The sequence below is a fragment of the Stegodyphus dumicola genome, chromosome X2 (genome assembly GCF_044657685.1).
Source record: "Stegodyphus dumicola isolate Sdum_Otavi_A_Nest chromosome X2, ASM4465768v1".
Taxonomy (NCBI): Eukaryota; Metazoa; Arthropoda; class Arachnida; order Araneae; family Eresidae; genus Stegodyphus; species Stegodyphus dumicola.
In genome coordinates, this window is record NC_140781.1 from 18,326,301 (window position 1) to 18,350,046 (window position 23,746).

Sequence of the window (23,746 nt, forward strand, 5' to 3'; positions counted from 1 at the left end):
TAAAATGGTGAGTGTGCATATTAAATCATAACAAAAATCTAAGAACCAGTACAAAGTCATAAAAAGAAACAACTGAAATTTGATTACAAATTCAGGAAACAGGTCAAATACATTGAAAGAAGAATACTTGTTTTAAAAGAGTTCTTTTAATTACACAGATATTTAAAACTGAAAGCGTAAATAAACAACACTACATTTCAGATGCAGATAATGGAAGCTTAGCTAAAAGGGGACAAAAAATTCAGTTACGATAAAGAATTTTCTAAAGTTTTAAAATGAAGTTTGTGATTCTTGCAAACAGAGGAGACGAAACGTTATCGTTTTTATTAATTATTATTATTTGCACGGAAAGAGGTTTGCTCCTTTTGATAAATCAATCAATTCAAATACAATAATTGAATTTTTTGGCCTTTTTAATGGATTTTTATTTGACTTTTACTTTTTACACAAGTTTATTCCTTTATTAATGAATTTCACAAAATTTAGAATCTCCAAATATTTTTGCTTCACTCACATTTAAGATTACATTTTACTTTCTCTTCCTTGAAGATATTTATCTTATTAAGAAATGTTTATGTCTGAGTATGCAGCGCAAGTTTTAGGCTATTCTGACACTTAATTTCTTACCTTTTAATTATATATATATATATATATATATATATATATATAGAGAGAGAGAGAGAGAGAGAGAGAGAGAGAGAGGGAGAGAGAGAGAGAGAGAGAGAGGGAGAGAGAGAGAGAGGGAGAGAGAGAGAGGGAGAGAGAGAGAGAGCGTTTATTAGAACTTATTGTGCGTAATATGCATGGCGCTCAGACGGTATAGTGGTTAGGGAAGCGTACCGAAGGACCCGGGTTAGAATCTCAAAGGAGGCATGGTAAATTTTCAAACAGGAAGCACTGAATAATGTTGTATGTTTCAAACTTTCTTGGTATAATTTATCTCTTTTTTAATTATTGTGGGAAATTAATAACAATTTTTATTTACCAAAAGATTTCTTCAAGTTTCTAATCTCGTAATACATACATACATACATACATATATATATATAATACATATATATATATACATATATATATATATACACATATATGTGTGTGTATGTATACTATATGCACAACTACACTTATAATAAAGATAAAATTTAACAGTGAATTCAAAAATTGAGACAAATGAAAATTGCATTTATTGTTCGTTTAGATATTACTGTAAGTTGATCACTTAGGTCCGTTTCACGTTCATTTTATTTTATTTTTTTAAATTATTTTATTTTTATTATAATGTGCTTTTCTCTTCAGACACTTTCTAGTGCATTAATGCTGCAATAATCTCACTGAAAGGATTTAAGTCTGAGTGCTAGATTTATTTCTTTGAGTGAGATTTAAGTCTGAGTGCCTGAATGCTGGAGCAAAAAACATCCAGCGTTTACAAAGATGCGCAACTCACGAAAATGCAACTCCCATTTTTGATGGAAACGGACCAATGGGAAAAGTTTCTGTCACTGACGCAAGCACGGTCGTGGGGGCCGAAGCGAAGAATATCCGTCGGAAATCTCCTCAGTCCTCACCCAGAGAAGCATGAGACTGGTGGTGTTCGCCCTGTTTCTCTCGCTAGTTTCTGGCTCACCCCTCTTATCCTGTTACCTGGAGTGCGACACTAGATGGGTACGTTACCAATTTTTGATATTTAATACGTTTTATTCAAAATTTACCTGCTGCTCTTAAAATTTTTTTAGTAACATTTACTTTTTTTGGTTAAAATTGCAATGTACCTTTCCTATTTTTGTGAGTTTTAGAAACGTAACGTGATACTCATATTGCTATTGCTAGCATGCGTGGTGTGAATAATTGAGTTATACGTAGCTAGAACTCATTTAATCTGACTGAGGCCGTAATTGTAACCGTAATTAGAGCTATGTCTTCTAATTTCTGCAACAGGGAGGAATTTAAAAAATTACTCCCCACCCAAATTATAATTTATTGCATTTTAATTTTTCAGTTCCCGCAGTATTTTATTTCAGGCAAGTGTTTAATTCGTATTTCCATCGCCACATGTTTAGTTATGACAGTTAACTTGGAATTTAAACGAAATATGTGATACATTTCAATTCAGCCACAGGTGGTTCGTTCATCATGATCATTATCGTTCGTTCATTGCCATGGTCATGTTCGTTCATTGCCATAATCGACTAGTCATGGTACGCGAAAACTATTTGCTTTAAGAGAGGCGAAGAGCTATGTAAAGTATAATTACAAGAATTTAAATGAATTTAAAAAAATGCTGTTGCATTTCCAAGTTAAAGTTATTTATAAAGTACCGCTTAATATTTCGAGTACACTTTCAATATTTTCAACTCAAAATTTTTAATTCAATTAAGAGAATAAAAATCTAATTTTTAACAGTTAATAGCAATCTGATATCTGCAGCTTGTTTTGTTTTTTATGTTTTCTGTGATAAAATATGCATTTTCTGATTTTTATTATAACACTGTAAGTTTGGTTTCATGACTGTTTCTGCATTTTCCGCAAACGTAAGAGGAGTACGAGTCATTTTCCTTAAAATGTTCTCGATAAAGGTATCTTTTTTCTTATGTATACAGCCCTCTAGCGCTTTGCGGTGTTTCTTAAACAAACTATAAATTCTAAATTTTCATTCAAAGTTGCTGATGTTTGTGAGATGAAAATGTCTATCTATATATCGAAATGATGAATTGAAATTTACGAAACTTTTAATATGAAAATAAATAAATAAATAAATATATTCAATTTCATTTTTTATGTTTCGTAAACTATGGATATACAAATTACAAAAATCCTTTTTTTTACCAATGACTAGTAGATTCTCTACACTTTTATGAATGATTAATGATCTACAAAAAAGACTATAATCCAAAAGTTTATTGAGCTTGAGCTCTATTTTCCCACAGTTCAGGAACCAGACTCTCTAGTCAAGGGATAGCCAATCTTTTGGTACCTACGAGCACATTCTAGAATATCGGTGGGGTGGCAGACACATTTATTCTTTCGGGGTAAATTTATAGGTTGACGTAAGTAATAATATACAAAAAACTTATTTAAAAAAATGTAATTTCAAGATGTAAATAGTATTAATGGTATTCCTAAGTAAAATAAATAATTACTAAAAAGTGCAGACAAAAGTTTACAAATTCTTTGCTTTACAATTCCTTTTCAAATTCTTTGCAAAAATTTCTTTCTAGAAATGTAATTCGTAAAGTCAGTGGGATATTTGACATTTTATTTCATAGGCCATTTCTTCATAATTAGGAGAGTATCTTGATATTCCTACTTGTAAGCCATAATCAAGTTGCTCATCTGTAAGTCGAGATCTGTACCCTGATTTGATGATATTCGTTGTCCGAAACAATGATTTTGAAACTTTTTAAATCTGAACAAATAACTGGGTCAAAAAGACAAATTGGTACGGATGTTAGGACTATAACTTCAAAGTGGGACAATCCCGATTTTTAAACGAATACGCTATAAGTAATTACTAACTATAAAAAATTTTATGTATCATTTTATTGAACACTGTGTAGAGTCGTTAGGTTAATTGGAAGCAGAAAAGATGAAAAATATGCTACCGCCTTCGCCGGGAATCGAACCACGGACCTCTGGAATACCGGCCCAGCGTGCTACCGTTACACCACGAAGGCACGCTAGGGAAGTGGGAGAAATACCTTATATGCTCCCCTTTTTTAAAGGGCGACTAGGGTTTTAGGGGACATAGTCGCCAAATCCTGGGTGCGGAGAATCATCATCCACAACCCTTTTAGTTCGGGCGCAACTTGTAGAGTCAATAAATTAATTGGAAGCAGAAAAGAGGAAAAATATGCAACCGCCTTTGCCGGGAATCGAACCACGGACCTCTGGAATACCGGCCCAGCGTGCTACCGTTACACCACGAAGGCACGCTAGGGAAGTAGAAGAAATACCTTATAACTGTAATAATTTTTTATCGTGGTTGCACAGCAGTGGGCACAGGTAATACCGCTGGCAGTCGCAGTGGTGCCCTCTGGCATATATTTGGGGACTCCTATTCTAGGCCTATCAGGAAGGATTTAGAGCTCCTTCTAAATCCCTCTAGAGTAAGGGTAATGGACACCCCCAAGATCATTCTGCATTTCCTCGTAATAACGAATAAACTGTTTTTCTTCATAATACAGAGGAACTTGGATGCTAGGAGCGCCTGAAAGAAAGGGTCTCAGTCTGACTTAATTGGGCCCTGCTGGTATTGGGTCTCGGATTCGATTCTCGGAGACTGAAATGGCTGACTGCGTAGGGCTTTCGTGATTTTCCATCCTGTAAAGCGATTACTAGCCAGTTTCTTTTAATAACTCATCCCCACGGTCATATTGTTGAGACAGAATACTTAGGAGTACCATTGAACAGTAAACTATTAACTTGCTCACCCGATCATGTTTTCTGACTTACATACATCATTAGAATTAGAAGTCTAATCTTTGTGCCACAACCTTAAACAGAAGTGTATGTGAATGTAATAAATTAAAATCTTCATAAAATTCTGCTTTTATGTTTAATTTGTAACGTTTGCTTGTTTGACTGATTATGGAAAAGCACGTATCTGTCAAAGTGGAGAGAGAGGAGAGTCAAAGTGGAGAGAGAGGAGTGTGGAGAGTGTCTCTCTAAAGAAAACTGATTCGTATTCACCTTAAACATGCAATTCGTATCGAAAACTAGTGATCTGAAAATACCGCTTAAGGTTTAAAAGAAAACAAGAGAATAAGGGGGAAGGAACAAATATTTCTGTACCAAAATATAAAAGAATACAAGTTACTCTTTGCATAAGACACCTATTCGCATGTTATATTATGTATACATATGTAATATCTGTCAATTATAATAATGCTGCTGACATTTCTAAAAATTTTCAGTTGCAAATAAATTACATCAATTAAATATATATAATTAAATTACATCAATTAAATATATTATAATTTGCATCAATTAGATATACATTATTTTATGGATTATAAGATGCATTTTCTTTCTCATATAAACACTGCTAGAAAGAGATGCGCCTTAGAATCGCAGTTTACTACTAATATTATGGTGTGCGTCTTAGAATCTAAATGCAATATTATTTAGAACATGAAATGAGAATGGTTGGTTTGGTTTATTTAATTATGGTAAAGCACACTAGGGCTATCTGCCTGAGGGGAGGGATGCCTTCGTGGAGGACTTTCTAAGGGAAACTGGCTCGTATACACGTTACACATGGGGAAAACTACGAAAACGTCCATGCAGCCAGCCCGTTCCCGGGATTCGAACCTCGGACCGAACTACCAATGTTCAGAGACTTTACCGCTCGGCCGCTGGTGAGCCCATGAAATAAGAATGTAAAATAGAAGTACACTCATTGTTTTAATCACTCATTTGGCTAAGCAAATGCAGTTACAGTTTGAGAGATAAATTAATGATCTTATGCTGCTTTGGTTAGTTATTTTTTCAGATCGCGTGGAAGTTAAATTATTGCGCTTCGCCTCAATGACAACACTAGAGATATCGCTGGATGATAAATGCTCTGGTAGCATAGTATAACATAGCATAAATGAGGTAACGGCTCTAAGAATTAGAAAAGCTGCCCTATAAATATCTCAATGTCATGTTCATTATTCAGTTTGTACAGCTAATGAAAATTCAGTTGAAGTTTAGGTATTCGACTTAAAATTAGCTTTGGCGATTTATCTAAGATTAGAATAAGAAAGATGTGGAAAAAAATTGATGTATTAGATGTTTAATAATTTTTGCCTTCTCGCTGAAGGTTATCAATAAACTCTAGTTAATTGAAGTTAAAAAAGCGCGAGCTATGCTTACAAAACCGTTTCCATTATTTCCAGCAGTAGAGAAATCCACATATGGGACGTTAGAAACCGGACCATGAATAGGTCTTTCCCCGCTTTTATTCTCGCACAGGAACTTGAAGCAATGACAACCTTGGAAAATTCACACTCAGTTATGCGCTAATGAACACTGTTGCCTGAAATTACCCACAGCCTCTTGCCAGAGGACGATCCATTTATGAACTGACATTTGCGTGTAATGAGTTGATCTTCTTTTGGCACAAAAGTTTGCTGAACAGAACTGAGTAAAAGCAATGCAGAATGTTTATGCAAAACTAACTGTGGGTTTTTTGTTATAACAAATGGCATAATGTTGCACGGCAGTAAATTTCGAGTGAATTAATATTACGTCGACTTTGCTTATTCTGTTGTGTGGAAAGAACTGGGCAAAAGCAACATATATATTCTCAGAGTGTTTATGTAAATATAACTTTTAGGTACTTTTAATTCTTAACATACGGCATAATTCTGCCGGGCAGTAAGTTTCAAAAGAATTAATATGTCATGGAATGAATTAATATGTCTCTCTTTTGCTTATTTTGATGCGTGGAAAGAGTCATGAGATTTGTCTGAAATTTGGACTAGGAAAAGTTTAAAGATTAGAACAAGCAGAAGTATGTAATAGATTGAGATGGTAAGGATCCGATTGCTTGGGGAATTTAGTAGGTAACTGGAAACATGCTGTAATTATATTATCAACTAAACTTTCATTTTATAGGTTAAATTTAAAATTAATATTGAAAGATAAAGAATCACGTAATCAAATTTTTCGACGTCACAAACATTTACAGGCTTAATCTTTCTATATTTCCAGTTCCATTATGTTACATTACTGTACCTTACGATGACATTTATCACCCATGCGGCCTGGGCATGTGTTGCCATTCCACAAGGCGTAATATATTTAATTTATTATTTTAGCAACCTGGCAGAACTACCACATCTCAAAGGTTTTGCCATTTGCCGTGTTACAGAAGCTTCACTGGAAGAATACTTGAGTGATTTTTAAAGTAAAATATGTGCATCTTAATAATTTATATCTTTATTTCATTTTGTAGTAAGTTGCTCTAAATGATGTATTTTATATTACACGCAGTTCAACTGACTTATTTTAGCTAACTGATATTTTTTGGAACCATTTGCATCATTATTCTAATTGACCAAAATTTTTTGCAACTGTCTTACTTTCATATTGCGTAAACTGATGCAGGAAAAGCGTTTGTGCATCACCTAATAACACGTTTTTTATAAAATTTAATTAAAAAAATATACACAACTCTGAAGAGAAAATTTGTTTTAATATGCAGCTTATTTGCTGTTGCGAATTCATTAGAGAGGTAATACATTTCTATAAAAGAAACAGTAGTCATCGCGAACCGGAGTTGAATGAGTCTCATGCCTCTGAGTCCGAGTTCAAATCTCGGGTAAAGCACAAACAAATGTTACGACACAGTGTTTGAGGCATGGGAGCACTTAAAATCTGTAGAGACAGAAGTCCTCTCGAGAGGTTGTGGAAGCGGATAAAGGGAAGAGGGCCTCAGATTCTAACATCCGCGAATCTCTTGGTCAAAAGCGGAATGGAGTTTATTTAGGTAGCCCTCGTCTGCTTTGTCTAAATTATCCAATCCTGTCAATAACAGTAAATTAACCAGTTTAACTATTTAATCAAAATGATGATAAATTAAACAATATTTAACGAAAAGTTTATATGAACAATACATATGAATTTATTATTATTATTATTATTAGTATTTTTTGTTTTTGTTTATTATGTGCTCCTCCCTTGGGCACTACACGGAAAGGGAGGGATGCCCCGTGGAGGTCTTTATAAGGGAAACTGGCTCGTATCCACGTTACACATGGTAAGAACCAAGAAAACGCTCATGCAGCCAGCCCATTCGCCGGGACTCGAACCCCGGACCGAACTACCAGTGTTTGGCGTCTTTTACCGCTCGGCCGCTGGTAGGCCATACATATGAATTTATTTAATTTTTTTTATCAAATGAGCTTCAAATTAAAGCATTTCGATTTGTTTTTAGTTTCTGATATATTTAAAGTACAAATAAATTTTATTATTAATTAATAACTTATTTAGATGAAAGTGAGGAGGATGGAAGGATGTGTTTGGTTAACAAAGCTGCTCGAGTTCCATTCGCACTGTTTTTAAAACAAATAAAAATAATTTTTACATCTGTATTCCTTTTCACTTATTTATGTATTTAATGTTGTTAAATACCAATAACCAGTACCTCAGATTGAAAAATATTTATTTAAATTCCTTATTTCACTCATTTTATTGACTACGTAACAAGAATTAAAAATTGGACTCTTAATCTAATATTCGAGGACGTTAGTAGCCATCTTAATTTTTAGATGGAATTAAATGTTGAATATATGTATATACGTGTGTATGTGTTAAAATATGTTAAAATGAATTTCAAAACTTGCAGAGATATTAAATATTTTAGGAAAGCAATGCCCTCGCCGGGACTTGAACAACGGACCTCTCGAATACGCGCTCGAGTGTGCTGGCGACTACACCACGAAGGCATGCTACCTTACAAACCCAGTACTAAAGCAGCTAGGATTGTTATTTAAAGTAAAATTATTAAATTAAAACTTTCCAGGAATTCCCTGAAAAATCAGCCTAAATTTGCTCAATTGGCAACATCATTTCTTGTTTATTTTAATGTTTTAATTTTCATATGTTTACATATAACAATTTACATCACCAATAATAATTTTAACCATAATAGTAATTAATTATTAATTAAAATTAATAATAATTAATTATTAATTAAAATTAATATTAATAATAATAGTTATTATTATTAATTAAAATTAATAATAATAACTAAAATTATTATTAATTTTAGCCTTTTAGCCTTCTTAAAGGCTAAAATTAATTTAGCCTTTAAGAAGTTACCATCTATATCTTTCTCACAATTATTCTCATTTCTCGCGCTTTATATTTCTAAAATATATTTTATTCTAGAAAGTTTTAATTTAATTTATTTTATTTAGTTACTTTATATATATTAATCGATAATGATTAGTAGCGCACTGAAATATACCAGACATGATTCAAATCAAGAATATAAAATTAATGGAATTAAAAAAATCGACAGCAGTATAATAGATACAACGCCTGAAAGCATGACTACTCTGATATAAAGCAATTCGCACAGACTGGAGTAAGGTATCATACAGTAAATTTATATTATATTAACAACTTCATGCTTGTAAAAAACTAACAAGCTGCACAGTGTATTTCAACAAAAGCGCAATGATTTGCTATTATTTAAGTCTAATACTAAGATCATGAGTTTTAATAGTGAAGTCATTTATCGTAGAAAATAGTTGCAGGAACAATAAAATAAAAGAGGTATTTGAATGTAAAACAAAGGATTTCAGGTCTTTATTCATTGTAAATTCGTGTAGTTACAAACTACTGAGACGAATAAAATAAAATTAAAAAAAAATTAAAGCCATTTTTTCTGATTGTTTTAGAAACAAAATAAAGTACAATAGCATTTATCATTATCATCCCAATTAATTATTTATTTACTCAGCTTTTCAGTTTTTAGCCCACTAGATGTTTCTATATATTCTCTGTGAAAGCTTGCATGATCAGACTCTAAATTGGGTATATTTTGCAACCTGGATGATTTGATAATTTTTATCTTTCTTTTTCATTGTGGAAATGCAAGTGCTTCGAAGTGTCCAGAGCGGGAAATGGACACAATTCTGGAAACATCAGTCGGGATGTGAGCGAATTTTTGCTGTCCTCTACTGAGTTAGTTGTCTAGCGTGATTAGTGATTGAACCCTACTTTTCCCGGGACATTTGAATTTGTGTCGGTTTTTTTTGGTAGGGCGCGATACAATGCGTTTCCTGACGGCGCGCTTCGGTGCCTAGGCTTCCGCCGTCAGCTGCGTCCCCTCTCTTCGAGCCGCTCGTACTACAACGGAAGTGGTTTTTCCGCTCCACCGAATTATGATCCCCCCCCACCACATACACATGGTCCAGGGGTACTTTTCATCGTAACAAAATAGTTTCAAAGGTAGGAAGTGATCCGCAGTCGATTAAAGTTCGACATGAGGTAATATTATCATCAGAAGCTACTTATTGGTGGTGCAGAGTTTACTTTTTAGATTCTTCTTCCGAGGATTCCATTCCGCAAACTCGTTTCTTTAGTTTTACTTTGTTAGTTCGCCTGTAACTTAGCCAGAAGAGGACTGCAATCACTTGTTCGGTTATTGGATGACTTCATATCTTGTGGTTTATATTGGAAGCGGACAGCAGTGGGAATGCGCTCTCTCTTTCTCTGCTTTATATCAAAACTTAAAAAACATATTCTAGTTGCAGTTTTCCAAAGGGAAAGGAATTATACGGGTTCTCTAATTCTGTTCTGTCCCATGCATTCAGTCTATTTTCCCAGCGATTTTTTGCTAATGTTGGGGTCGGTTCTGTATTAAAATTTATTCAAAATAGTTCTGAATCCATTTAGAATATTAGTGTTGTAAAATGTAGCCTTAAAAGTATTCTACGAGTTGTGGATTTTGTGAAAGATGACTACAGAGAGTGTCTCAAACTAAACTAAAATAAAACAGTTCATTTTTCAATTAATTTTTTTTACACGGAGTGTTTTATTGTTATTAAAAATGTAATACGTAAATGATTAAAAGAAGTGAACGATTCTGTGCCCAAATATGTATCATATGGCCTTAGAAATCTCTTTTATTAATTGATAACGATGCTACAAATGATGATAAAAGTATAAATAAGATAATATAAAATTTTAATTCTGTTAAGAATTTAATTGATCATGCATACTAAACGTACCCCGATCAAGCATACCAAATGTACATCAACTTTGATAATAACTACTGATATGTATTTTTCTTTGATCTATATTACACTATTATTCAAGAACTCGAGCATATTTAGAAATATTTTGTTCTGTTTATTATTGCCAACAGGCAAGAAATGCACATAAAATTTGCTTTAAAATATATACACACACACTGCCCAATGAATTAGAAAAACCTTTGAGATTCTAATGTGAATGTGTGCTAGGAATGAAGTATGCAAATTTTTTATGACGTGGGTTACACGTGGTTAGAATGCTAGTATAAGTAAGGCGGAAGAATGCTTTTCACTATGAATGAAGTAAAATGGGAAAAACGACAGATCTTTCATCATTTGAAAAAGGGCTTATTGTTGGATGCCCGTTTAGCAGGGGCCTCGATTTTCAAGACAGCAATTCTTACTGGGTTTTTAAAAGGCACCCAATCAAAGGTTTTCAAAAATTGGAATCAGAACCCACAGTTCTTTTCTAGACGTAACAGCGGTTCGAGCACATATTTCTAAGAGAGTGATCGGCGTCGTCCCCGACGAATTGTACAGGGATTGGATTATTTAATTATGGCAAAGCACACGAGGGCTATCTGCCTAAAGGAAGGGATACCTTCGTGGAGAACTTTCTAAGGGAAACTGACTCGTATACACGTTACACATGGGTAAAACCACGGAAACGCCCATGCAGCCAGCCCGTACGCGGGATTCGAACCTCAGACCGAACTACCAGTATTCAGCGTCTTCACCGCTCGGCCGCTGGTGGGCCTACAGAATAGGGACTCTACCGTGCTTCAACTGACGCAGACCGTCAACCAAGGCTCTTTCCAACAGATTTCAGCTCGAACCATGGGCAGCAAACTGCAGAGGATAGGAATGCATAGTCGGATGCGTATGAGAAAAACCACTCATTTCTGCCCGACATGCAAGAACTCGAGCAGTGGTATCGGGAAAGAAGACACTGTACATATGAGGATTGGAAACGGGTAATGTGGTGGGATGAATGTGTGGGATATGGTGGAAAGGCGCATCCGACAGCACTCTCCTCTTCCGTCTAATTTACAAGATCTAAAAGGTTGCATAGCTTGTTATTATCTGGACGTAAATGCACTTCAGAAGCATTTAGATTCGATGCCCAAATGAATTAGAGCAGTTATCTGTGCAGTGGTCCAATAAAATATTGATATTGGGTTTGTAATTCATTGATTGGCCAGTGTCTGTACCAAATGCAGATAATAACAAAACTAGTTAATTGAGTTATCTTCCAGCTAAATGAAAGACGGGATTTTCATAAATTCTGAATTAATATAAATGTTAGTATGAACAAAGGACAAATTAATTAGAAAAAAATAAAAAGTTTATGAAAGTATTAGGATTAAATTTCAGTTTTGTAGAGATTTTTCCAAACAGGAAAAAATAATTTAAGCTAATAATTAAAACAAAAACAAAACAAAACAAAACAAAAAAACAAGAGCATGAAATTAAAATGCTGTCGAAAAAGAAAGCATATTTTGCACCTCTTTTCATGTTTATGGGGAAAAGATAACAAATTTAAAATGTCAGAAAATTCCTAGGTATTCTGAATTCATGTTTTTTCCAATAGTTTTAGAATTGGCATCATAATAGTAAAAGTACCAAGTGAGAAACAATATGAAACCAGTAAATGTTTTCAGGACATCTGGAATAGTATAATTTTATTTGGATTCGTTATAAGGTTTATATTCGTTATATATTCGTTTCTGCATTATTCGTTATATATTCGTTTCTGCATTCCTTCGTGGTATAACGGTAGCACACTCGGCGCGTATTCGAGAGGTCCAGGTTCGAGCTCCGGCGAAGGCCTTGCTCATTTTTTCATATTTCCTACATAAAAATAACCTAATGACTTTACATGGTAAGATATTTGTAAAACTAACCTACAGGAAGCCCGATGAATCGTCGAAAGTACATACAAACATTCAACCTAAGATCTAACTTGCTAATTAAACTAAGCACCACGTACCTTACTACTAAGGCATGCTAGAAATAAAGAGATTAAAAAATTTGATTTGAATTCTACTTATAAATAAATATTAAATTTTTGCACATGTTTCTATAAATTAATCCATATCATTTTTACGAAATATAATAAAAGCTTAAAACCTCCCCTTCACGCGAGTGATCGTCTATAATCGGAAGTACTCGAGATGAGTTGAACTGTGCCTTTAATAACAACAAGTGCGAACGAACGATCAAGTAATTGAACGAATCGGTAGTGCTCTAATTAGGCGCTGAATGCTCGAACTTCCTTTTTATCTTCCAATTAACGAAGCGAGGTGGAAAAATAATATTTTTCTGATCTTTTTCCGTGATAGAGCAACACGCACCAAAATATTTTCTGTAAGAATATATTTATATGCGTCAACTTGATACTTTCGACTAAATACTTTACTTGATTCTTATTTATGTAACCTCATATTTAGTTGTCGAAATAAAGATTAAAAGCTTATTCGAAATATTTAACCGATACTGTTGCTTCCGGGCCATCCTTAAATTAAAGACACATTTCTTATTTTCAATTTTAGTGTTGCCAATAAAAATATTTTTAAGTATGTAACTCTGTTTTAGATTTTTATTAAAGGAATTAACCCAAGAGACATATTTTTTTAAGTTTAGAAAAATTTTACCAACGCATTTTTCTGTAACGAAAAAAATACTAATATTTCTCGCATTTTGGAGCTCGATTTTTTTCCGGTTTTTGAATATATTTTGGCACCATTTGAGATGATGGGAATATTTTGTGTTATTATATGAGGTAGGACAGGAAAATAACGCTGTATCGAAAAGACAACTCCAAATGAAAAAAATATTAATGCATACATAATGTATATTGATTATTAAATATAGAAACCACCAATTTTTATCAATTCTCTCTAAATTTTAAGAGGTTTTTCAGTCCTCCTTTTTAAAGAATTATGTTGAATTTGATCACACCCAAAACATTCATTTATTACATTTTTAACTTTCTGTTCATTTTGAAAGTTAAGAAAATGCTGCAGTGACTTAAACGAGTGGTGACTGTAGAGGAAGGATCTAGTAGGAATATACGTGAATAACTAAGAAATTTCCATTATTAAGCTTTTGTCGAGTCATTCTTGCAAAATACGATTTCCTGTTATCCCGTAGAGAATCATGTCAGATTTATTCAACAATGAAAGACGCTTAGTGGTTTAAAACCCGTTTTAAATTACTTAGCTGAATACAACAGATATTTGCGTTAATGGCTTGGTTACTTTCTAACAGTTCAAAATAAACCACACCTTCAGTACTCCATCATATGCCCAGCAAAACCTTCTTTGGATGTAATCCTGGTGTTTCTGCGAGATTTTACATATCGTTTAGGCTCAGTCATTGTCTTTTTAGAGAAACATTTAAAAAATAAGCCTTTCTCATACCAGGTCACTTCATGTCTTCTGAACAGACAAACGCAAATCGATATTCCTAGCTGCGAATTAATTTAAAACACAAATACTAGCACAAGCATGTTTGTGTTATTTCTGCTGTTCATTATTTCTGTACTGGTGGCCCTACGAGCTCATCAAACTACGAGTAACTCATCATCCCCCATCTCACTTCTTTCCTGTTTCTAGGCTCGTCTTCAAAATTAAAATGTCTCCTTTGGAACTTCTTAAACTAATCATCCTTAGCATTAACAGTCACTATTATCTTCTGAGTATACAGGATATAAATCTTCTGACTAGCTTCCTGCAACGTTTGTTTATAAGGAAGGAGAATATCATAAACCACGATACGGAGATTATATAGCTTATCATATGACATCATTTACATATGAATAAAAGTGATTAAATTTTAATTCAGAAGAGGTGCGATAGAAAAGACATAGGATAAAGATTAAAAGGTAAAATATTTTTTTTGCAGGACCTCTTCAGTGTACTTCTGTGCACTTAAATTTTGGCGAGTCAAAATCCTACTTTACTTTGCTACAAAGTCGATATGCAGTGAAAGCTGTTTAACTGCCCATCTAAGAAAGAATAAAATTATTAATTTTATTTCATTACAATCATTTTACAAAAGAAAAAAAATACTTTGTACGTGAAATTTAAATTGCATAGGAATTCTTTCAGGGAGATTTTTGTAAGGGCATTGATCCATATTTTCACTAAACATTCGGAAACCCACTTGTTATATTACATTATTGCAAAGGGATTGTGGAAGCTTGTATTGAGTGTATAGAGGTCCAGCAGCGAAATTCATGAGACGACATCAGCCTCTAAGGATTTTTTTGGTAACTACGCACTATAATTATATACTATATTCCGAACGGCCGGCAGATGGCAGCAAATGGAAGGCATTCCTCCCAGTTGGCAGATTGCCCTAGAGTGCTTTGCTGTAATTAAGTAGACCAATTAAGTAATTCTAGCCTTTAAACCACAAGCCGCGCGGCGAATAAACAAGTATAAGGGTGGGGATCAAAACGCACTCTGAAATTCCTCGGGCTCACATTTAATAGACAAACAATTTTTCAAAATTGTTATACACTTTATAACTATGTCATCAATATATTCTAATTTAATAGTGAAAGATGTAAATTAGCTATCCTTTATATTTTGCTACAATTTTATTTATTTACTCCTTTATACTCTAATTCTTATTCTTTTTGTACTGCAATATATATAACAATATTCTTTTTATACTGTAATTCTTATCGGAGTTTTATTAACTCAATTCAAATTTTTTTGTTTTGCATTTAAATAATGTAGCAAAAATGAACAGCTTAGGAATGTAATATATAGCAGCAAATTTTTTACGTAACATTTATAAATTTTAAGTAATATTTTTTATTTTAAGTGAAAGAATTCGTAACAATAATTCCCTAATACTTGCTGGTGTTTTCATATTTCTAAATAAATATAGTGAAGTTTGTTTCGAATTTATAACTTTTTGTAGTAAGTATGAATGCTGAAATAATATTAGATAACTGTCTATTATTATCGCTAAATTAGTAATAATTACATATTAATTGATAAAAGTTATTTTAGAAACAGGTCAAAAGCATATTGAAAAAATATGTTGATGTGTAGTCTCCTTGATGTGGTTTTAATTTTTATCAGCGCGGTTGTAATTTTCGTATTTCTTTATTGCACTCTCAATGTAAAGAGAGCTGTTGAGAACTTGATAAACACTACATTGATAGTATTGATAGTACAATTAGTTTCTGTTATTAGAGGTATCAGTTTAACCACAGTCGTTTTTTAATTTCTTAACAAAACATCATATTATTTCAACATTAAATTATTATAATACAGTAGTTTAAATAACAAAATAATAATAATAATAAAGTTACGCCTACCCCCTATCAGTCACTAAACGCATGTTACCTTTCTTCGCGTTTCAATTTTAAAAGTAAAGCGTTGTAACTTTCAAGCTTGTATTTTACTTTTTAATTTCTGAGTATTGCTTTTCATACTTGAGAGTAGTACATATAATATAAAAATATGTGTGAAATCCGTATAGTAAGATTAAGAAGCGAGCAATATGACAACCGCTTGGAAATATGGTCAAGATTAATAAGACATAGCATTCAGTAAACCACGAAAAAAATACATATTATATAATATATCGTTTCTCATTATGAGTTAGTTGCAATACAGGAAAACACATTTTTTTTTTTTTTTTTTTTAAACCATGAATGTTATTTGACGAAGTCTAAATTTCGGCAAGAATGGGTCACTAAATCTTTGTTTTACCAGCTGGATTTTGCTTATTAAAATTTTACTTGCATCAAATCAACAAGGATAGTAATTTAAGGATCACTCAATCTTTCAAAAGTGTCATAAACTCATAGCCTCGAAAAATTGATGTGAACTTCATTGCGACAAGATAACAAACTCTGAATGAAACAAAGGATCTAATTTCCCGCCTCTTTATTCATTAGTCAGTCTTGTGGCATGGGCTTGAAGTGACAGAAGTGGCCTTTAATGTGCTCCCGAATTAACGATGGGGTAACTTCTAAATAAACAGATTGTTAACCGTTAAGTCGAAAATGTGTTCGATACACTATAGTGTTATATTTGATCAGATAACGCTATTTTAGTCCAATTATTCTAACAGACGTGAAGCGAATTATTGCTGTGTCTGTGAACAATGAAAAGAGAAAGTTAATATAACCTTTCAGTTTAAACAGAATTTAGAACATAAAGTATTTTCTTGTGTTACAATTCCTACAACTCTTGGTGATGGATGTAAAGTAAAATAGAAGAGTCCAAATTAAATAAAATGTTTAACAGATATCGAGGGTTACATAATTAAATACTACTAGAAGCTGTCTCACTATCTCTACTGAAGCGTCAGAATTAAAGTGTCGGCAGCGAGAAATCGCAACGTTGAATAATTTCAATCACTAGAACTGGCAAGAAATTAACCACGTAGCGTGCACGCGATGCCAAAAACATGCTTTGTCTCAAATCCGGAAACCTCAGCTTAAAAGCTCAGTTCTAATTTACATTCCGGTGAGGAGCACGTGAAGAAGTTACAGTGAAAACTAAAATTATAAATAACGGGATAATAACGGATTATAAATAACGACAGATTTCCTACAGCGTCTAACTTAACGGGAACCTTTAACATCGCAGCTTAGCAGCAATGTTTCTCATTCTGTGAGCTGTGAAGGCTAAAAGCTATGTCATGATATTTTTGACTTTAAATATACATTTTATACCGCAGAGACGGCTTATTCTTTATTATTAATATTATTATTATTCAGCCTACGTATGGCTGTTTCATCAAAATCCTGCTGTATATTTACCATGAAACATTAAGATCAATCATTCTGAGACAAGCTCTGCCAAATTATCATTATATGTATAAATACTTTATTCGCCGTCCAGCTGAGATAGTAGTTAGCGAAGCTGATTGTCGTACTGAAGGACCTAGGTTCAAATCCCGGAAAAGGCGTGAATGCTTGTAAATATATAGTGTCTGTGCGGCATGGAGGCACTCTAAATATGCGGCGAGCCGAAAGTCTTCTCGAGAGGTTGTGGTAGGTGAAGAGTGGTGGAAGACCCTCGGACCCGTCCTCCGGATGGTCTTCTTTAAAATTGGGGGAGGGGGCGGAATTGAGAAAAGTCGTACTGTCACCTGTATGGCGCTCGAGGCTGTTGCCACGATGAATTTCGTGGGCTTGTTCTGATGTTACTGTCAGACAAGTGAAGTAAGTCACAACAACAACAACATACTTTATTCTTTCTTTCCGCTTAGTCTCAGAATAAAGAAAAATAAATGTCTTCTGGAAGGATCATGACAGGACTGGTAAATTTGCGAGGGACAATTGTCCTATGTTTTGTTCGGTAAGACATACAACAAAATAACATTCATCCCGAATTTATGTAATAAATTTTAGGAGGAAAAATATTTCGTAGTACAAAAATTTGTACAAGGCCACAAATAAAGGACTTCCCATTAGATCTTAAGATGCGCTTTTATTTCAGTCTATCTTTCATTAAATAAAAAAATTCTACTTATCATCTCAAATGAGATTCCTCTAAAGCAATCATATTCTTTAAACCTCAGTTCTCGAATATATAGTGCAAAACGGTTTATTATCACTGGAAGCGTTTGGAAATGAAGCCATCAATCTGAAACATAACTTTCGGAAGCTGTGGAGTTTGCTCGCATAAGTTGCGATACTCTTAGAAGATCGATAAAGAAATTAACTTTCGCAAAACGGATTTTAATTTTCCACGTTAAGAATAAGGTAAAGACTTGGCGATATTGCTCCAAAAGTCTCTAATTTGATAAATTGCGTAAAGTGCGGTTAGCAAGTTTAAATTTAGAGTTTCAAATTGTTGGTCTGATGATGTATTAATCGGACAAGTCTGTTTTTTAAAGCATTAAAATCTTTATGTAGTTTTGCTTCGTTTTAAATTAAAGCAATATTAGCTTTGCTAATCAAATTGCGTTGCTTCATCAGCAAAAGTGAAGATGCGTTAAAGCAGCCTTGTCAAAACAAACAAAGAAAAAGTGATTTTTGTTTTGGATGCTTGTTTAAAATATTAAGAAATTAGATAAGTGGGAAATAAAAACGTATATTTAGCATATGTGTTTCATATTTAAAATTTAATTAAGATAAGTTGTTGATATCCCCAATTTAAGATTAATATCCTTTAGTCTTTGACAATCGTTAAATTGAAATTTGATTGTAATTTTATATTACAAGAATTTTGAAGAACTGAAAATAACTTTGGTAGAAACATCGTTACAACCAACCGAGTGCTCTGGAAATTGAGCAGGATGTCATGTCAAAATAAATCACGAAGCTCCTTCTCATCCCTTATTTCGCCCCACAGTTTTGTGTCGAAATGAAGATTGAAAAATTAAGCATTCTTGCTTGAGAGACGAGATTTCCCGTCCCAGCTGCAAATTCCGATTAAATATTTCCTCTTGAAACTGAAATGTTCTTCCCTATTTTCGTGTAACGTACAGATGAAGTGTGTGAATCGAATCTGGAACTTTTCGAATCTCAACTTAGATAACCGTGTTCTCAAAATCAGGTTTTTACAAAATCTCATTCCTTCTTTATTCCTTTTCTGAATTCTATTTTACTCAGTGTGTCATTTTAGGGATCATTCAAGACAGACAACCTTATATATGAAAATAAACTCTGTTTCGTTCTGTGTTAAATGGTAAAGATTTCTGTATTTTAAAAATGTACATTTTAAGGTATTTTCCAGCATGCCTTCGATGTGTAAAGGTAGCAGCACACTTGACGCGTATTCGAGAGGTCCAGGCTCGAGTCCCGATTAGGGCATTTACATTTTTCACGTCTCCTGCTTTAAAAGAACCTAACGTCTCTTCAACATTAAAACAATTTTTAACAGTTTCTTCTATCCTTTATTTATATTACACAAAAGTGTGCTGGCATAAATTTAGCACATCAATATTTAAAGTAATGAATAAACAGGAAATATTTTAGTCTAATCTATGACAAGCATCTCATTAGAAATTATTTTAATGAAATATAGGTCACATTAAAATAATTTTAAAAGCGCATTTTAGAAAATGAAAGCCGTTAGTGTCAATCAAGTTCATTTTACTGTTTACTAGTAAAATTAAATTACCAATATAGCGTAATATTAAACAGCTTTGGAATTTGGTATTTCAACCTAACGTCTCTACAACATTAAAACATTTTTTAACAGTTTCTTCTATCCTTTATTTATATTACACAAAAGTGTGCTGGCATAAATTTAGCACATCAATATTTAAAGTAATGAATAAACAGGAAATTTTAGTCTAATCTATGACAAGCATCTCATTAGAAATTATTTTAATGAAATATAGGTCACATTAAAATAATTTTAAAAGCGCATTTTAGAAAATGAAAGCCGTTAGTGTCAATCAAGTTCATTTTACTGTTTACTAGTAAAATTAAATTACCAATATAGCGTAATATTAAACAGCTTTGGAATTTGGTATTTCAACCTAACGTCTCTACAACATTAAAACATTTTTTAACAGTTTCTTCTATCCTTTATTTATATTACACAAAAGTGTGCTGGCATAAATTTAGCACATCAATATTTAAAGTAATGAATAAACAGGAAATATTTTAGTCTAATCTATGACAAGCATCTCATTAGAAATTATTTTAATGAAATATAGGTCACATTAAAATAATTTTAAAAGCGCATTTTAGAAAATGAAAGCCGTTAGTGTCAATCAAGTTCATTTTACTGTTTACTAGTAAAATTAAATTACCAATATAGCGTAATATTAAACAGCTTTGGAATTTGGTATTTCAACCTAACGTCTCTACAACATTAAAACATTTTTTAACAGTTTCTTCTATCCTTTATTTATATTACACAAAAGTGTGCTGGCATAAATTTAGCACATCAATATTTAAAGTAATGAATAAACAGGAAATATTTTAGTCTAATCTATGACAAGCATCTCATTAGAAATTATTTTAATGAAATATAGGTCACATTAAAATAATTTTAAAAGCGCATTTTAGAAAATGAAAGCCGTTAGTGTCAATCAAGTTCATTTTACTGTTTACTAGTAAAATTAAATTACCAATATAGCGTAATATTAAACAGCTTTGGAATTTGGTATTTCAACCTAACGTCTCTACAACATTAAAACATTTTTTAACAGTTTCTTCTATCCTTTATTTATATTACACAAAAGTGTGCTGGCATAAATTTAGCACATCAATATTTAAAGTAATGAATAAACAGGAAATATTTTAGTCTAATCTATGACAAGCATCTCATTAGAAATTATTTTAATGAAATATAGGTCACATTAAAATAATTTTAAAAGCGCATTTTAGAAAATGAAAGCCGTTAGTGTCAATCAAGTTCATTTTACTGTTTACTAGTAAAATTAAATTACCAATATAGCGTAATATTAAACAGCTTTGGAATTTGGTATTTCAACCTAACGTCTCTACAACATTAAAACATTTTTTAACAGTTTCTTCTATCCTTTATTTATATTACACAAAAGTGTGCTGGCATAAATTTAGCACATCAATATTTAAAGTAATGAATAAACAGGAAATATTTTAGTCTAATCTATGACAAGCATCTCATTAGAAATTATTTTAATGAAATATAGGTCACATTAAAATAATTTTAAAAGCGCATTTTAGAAAATGAAAGCCGTTAGTGTCAATCAAGTTCATTTTACTGTTTACTAGTAAAATTAAATTACCAATATAGCGTAATATTAAACAGCTTTGGAATTTGGTATTTCAACCTAACGTCTCTACAACATTAAAACATTTTTTAACAGTTTCTTCTATCCTTTATTTATATTACACAAAAGTGTGCTGGCATAAATTTAGCACATCAATATTTAAAGTAATGAATAAACAGGAAATATTTTAGTCTAATCTATGACAAGCATCTCATTAGAAATTATTTTAATGAAATATAGGTCACATTAAAATAATTTTAAAAGCGCATTTTAGAAAATGAAAGCCGTTAGTGTCAATCAAGTTCATTTTACTGTTTACTAGTAAAATTAAATTACCAATATAGCGTAATATTAAACAGCTTTGGAATTTGGTATTTCAACCTAACGTCTCTACAACATTAAAACATTTTTTAACAGTTTCTTCTATGCTTTATTTATATTACACAAAAGTGTGCTGGCATAAATTTAGCACATCAATATTTAAAGTAATGAATAAACAGGAAATATTTTAGTCTAATCTATGACAAGCATCTCATTAGAAATTTTTTTAATGAAATATAGGTCACATTAAAATAATTTTAAAAGCGCATTTTAGAAAATGAAAGCCGTTAGTGTCAATCAAGTTCATTTTACTGTTTACTAGTAAAATTAAATTACCAATATAGCGTAATATTAAACAGCTTTGGAATTTGGTATTTCAACCTAACGTCTCTACAACATTAAAACATTTTTTAACAGTTTCTTCTATCCTTTATTTATATTACACAAAAGTGTGCTGGCATAAATTTAGCACATCAATATTTAAAGTAATGAATAAACAGGAAATATTTTAGTCTAATCTATGACAAGCATCTCCTTAGAAATTATTATAATTAAATATTGATCACATTAAAACAATTTTTAACAGTTTCTTCTATCCTTTATTTATATTACACAAAAGTGTGCTGGCATAAATTTAGCACATCAATATTTAAAGTAATGAATAAACAGGAAATATTTTAGTCTAATCTATGACAAGCATCTCATTAGAAATTATTTTAATGAAATATAGGTCACATTAAAATAATTTTAAAAGCGCATTTTAGAAAATGAAAGCCGTTAGTGTCAATCAAGTTCATTTTACTGTTTACTAGTAAAATTAAATTACCAATATAGCGTAATATTAAACAGCTTTGGAATTTGGTATTTCAACCTAACGTCTCTACAACATTAAAACATTTTTTAACAGTTTTTTCTATCCTTTATTTATATTACACAAAAGTGTGCTGGCATAAATTTAGCACATCAATATTTAAAGTAATGAATAAACAGGAAATATTTTAGTCTAATCTATGACAAGCATCTCATTAGAAATTATTTTAATGAAATATAGGTCACATTAAAATAATTTTAAAAGCGCATTTTAGAAAATGAAAGCCGTTAGTGTCAATCAAGTTCATTTTACTGTTTACTAGTAAAATTAAATTACCAATATAGCGTAATATTAAACAGCTTTGGAATTTGGTATTTCAACCTAACGTCTCTACAACATTAAAACATTTTTTAACAGTTTCTTCTATGCTTTATTTATATTACACAAAAGTGTGCTGGCATAAATTTAGCACATCAATATTTAAAGTAATGAATAAACAGGAAATATTTTAGTCTAATCTATGACAAGCATCTCATTAGAAATTATTTTAATGAAATATAGGTCACATTAAAATAATTTTAAAAGCGCATTTTAGAAAATGAAAGCCGTTAGTGTCAATCAAGTTCATTTTACTGTTTACTAGTAAAATTAAATTACCAATATAGCGTAATATTAAACAGCTTTGGAATTTGGTATTTCAACCTAACGTCTCTACAACATTAAAACATTTTTTAACAGTTTCTTCTATCCTTTATTTATATTACACAAAAGTGTGCTGGCATAAATTTAGCACATCAATATTTAAAGTAATGAATAAACAGGAAATATTTTAGTCTAATCTATGACAAGCATCTCCTTAGAAATTATTATAATTAAATATTGATCACATTAAAACAATTTTTAACAGTTTCTTCTATCCTTTATTTATGTTACACAAAAGTGTGCTGGCATAGATTTAGTGCATCAATATTTAAAGTAATAAATAAACAGGAAATATTTAAGTTTAATCTATGAAAAGCATCTCATTAGAAATTATTTTAATGAAATATAGGTCACATTAAAACAATTTTAAAAGCGCATTTTAGAAAATGAAAGCCATTAATGTCAATAAAGTTCATTTTACTGTTTACTAGTAAAATTAAATTACCAATATAGCGTAATATTAAACAGCTTT

At 32.0% G+C, this 23,746-nt stretch overlaps 1 protein-coding gene across 2 annotated transcripts in view; it reads left to right on the forward strand.

Moving 5' to 3' along the window:
- The first annotated feature begins 1,559 nt into the window (after nt 1-1,559).
- The window catches only part of sev (receptor protein-tyrosine kinase sevenless), a 215,533-nt gene continuing 193,346 nt past the window's right edge, over nt 1,560-23,746 (forward strand). For both annotated transcript variants that reach the window (XM_085810043.1, XM_085810044.1), the window contains exon 1: nt 1,560-1,662. In XM_085810043.1, coding sequence (XP_085666169.1) covers nt 1,576-1,662 — 87 coding nt within the window. In that variant the 5' untranslated portion in view covers nt 1,560-1,575. The remainder of the gene's footprint in view (nt 1,663-23,746) is intronic.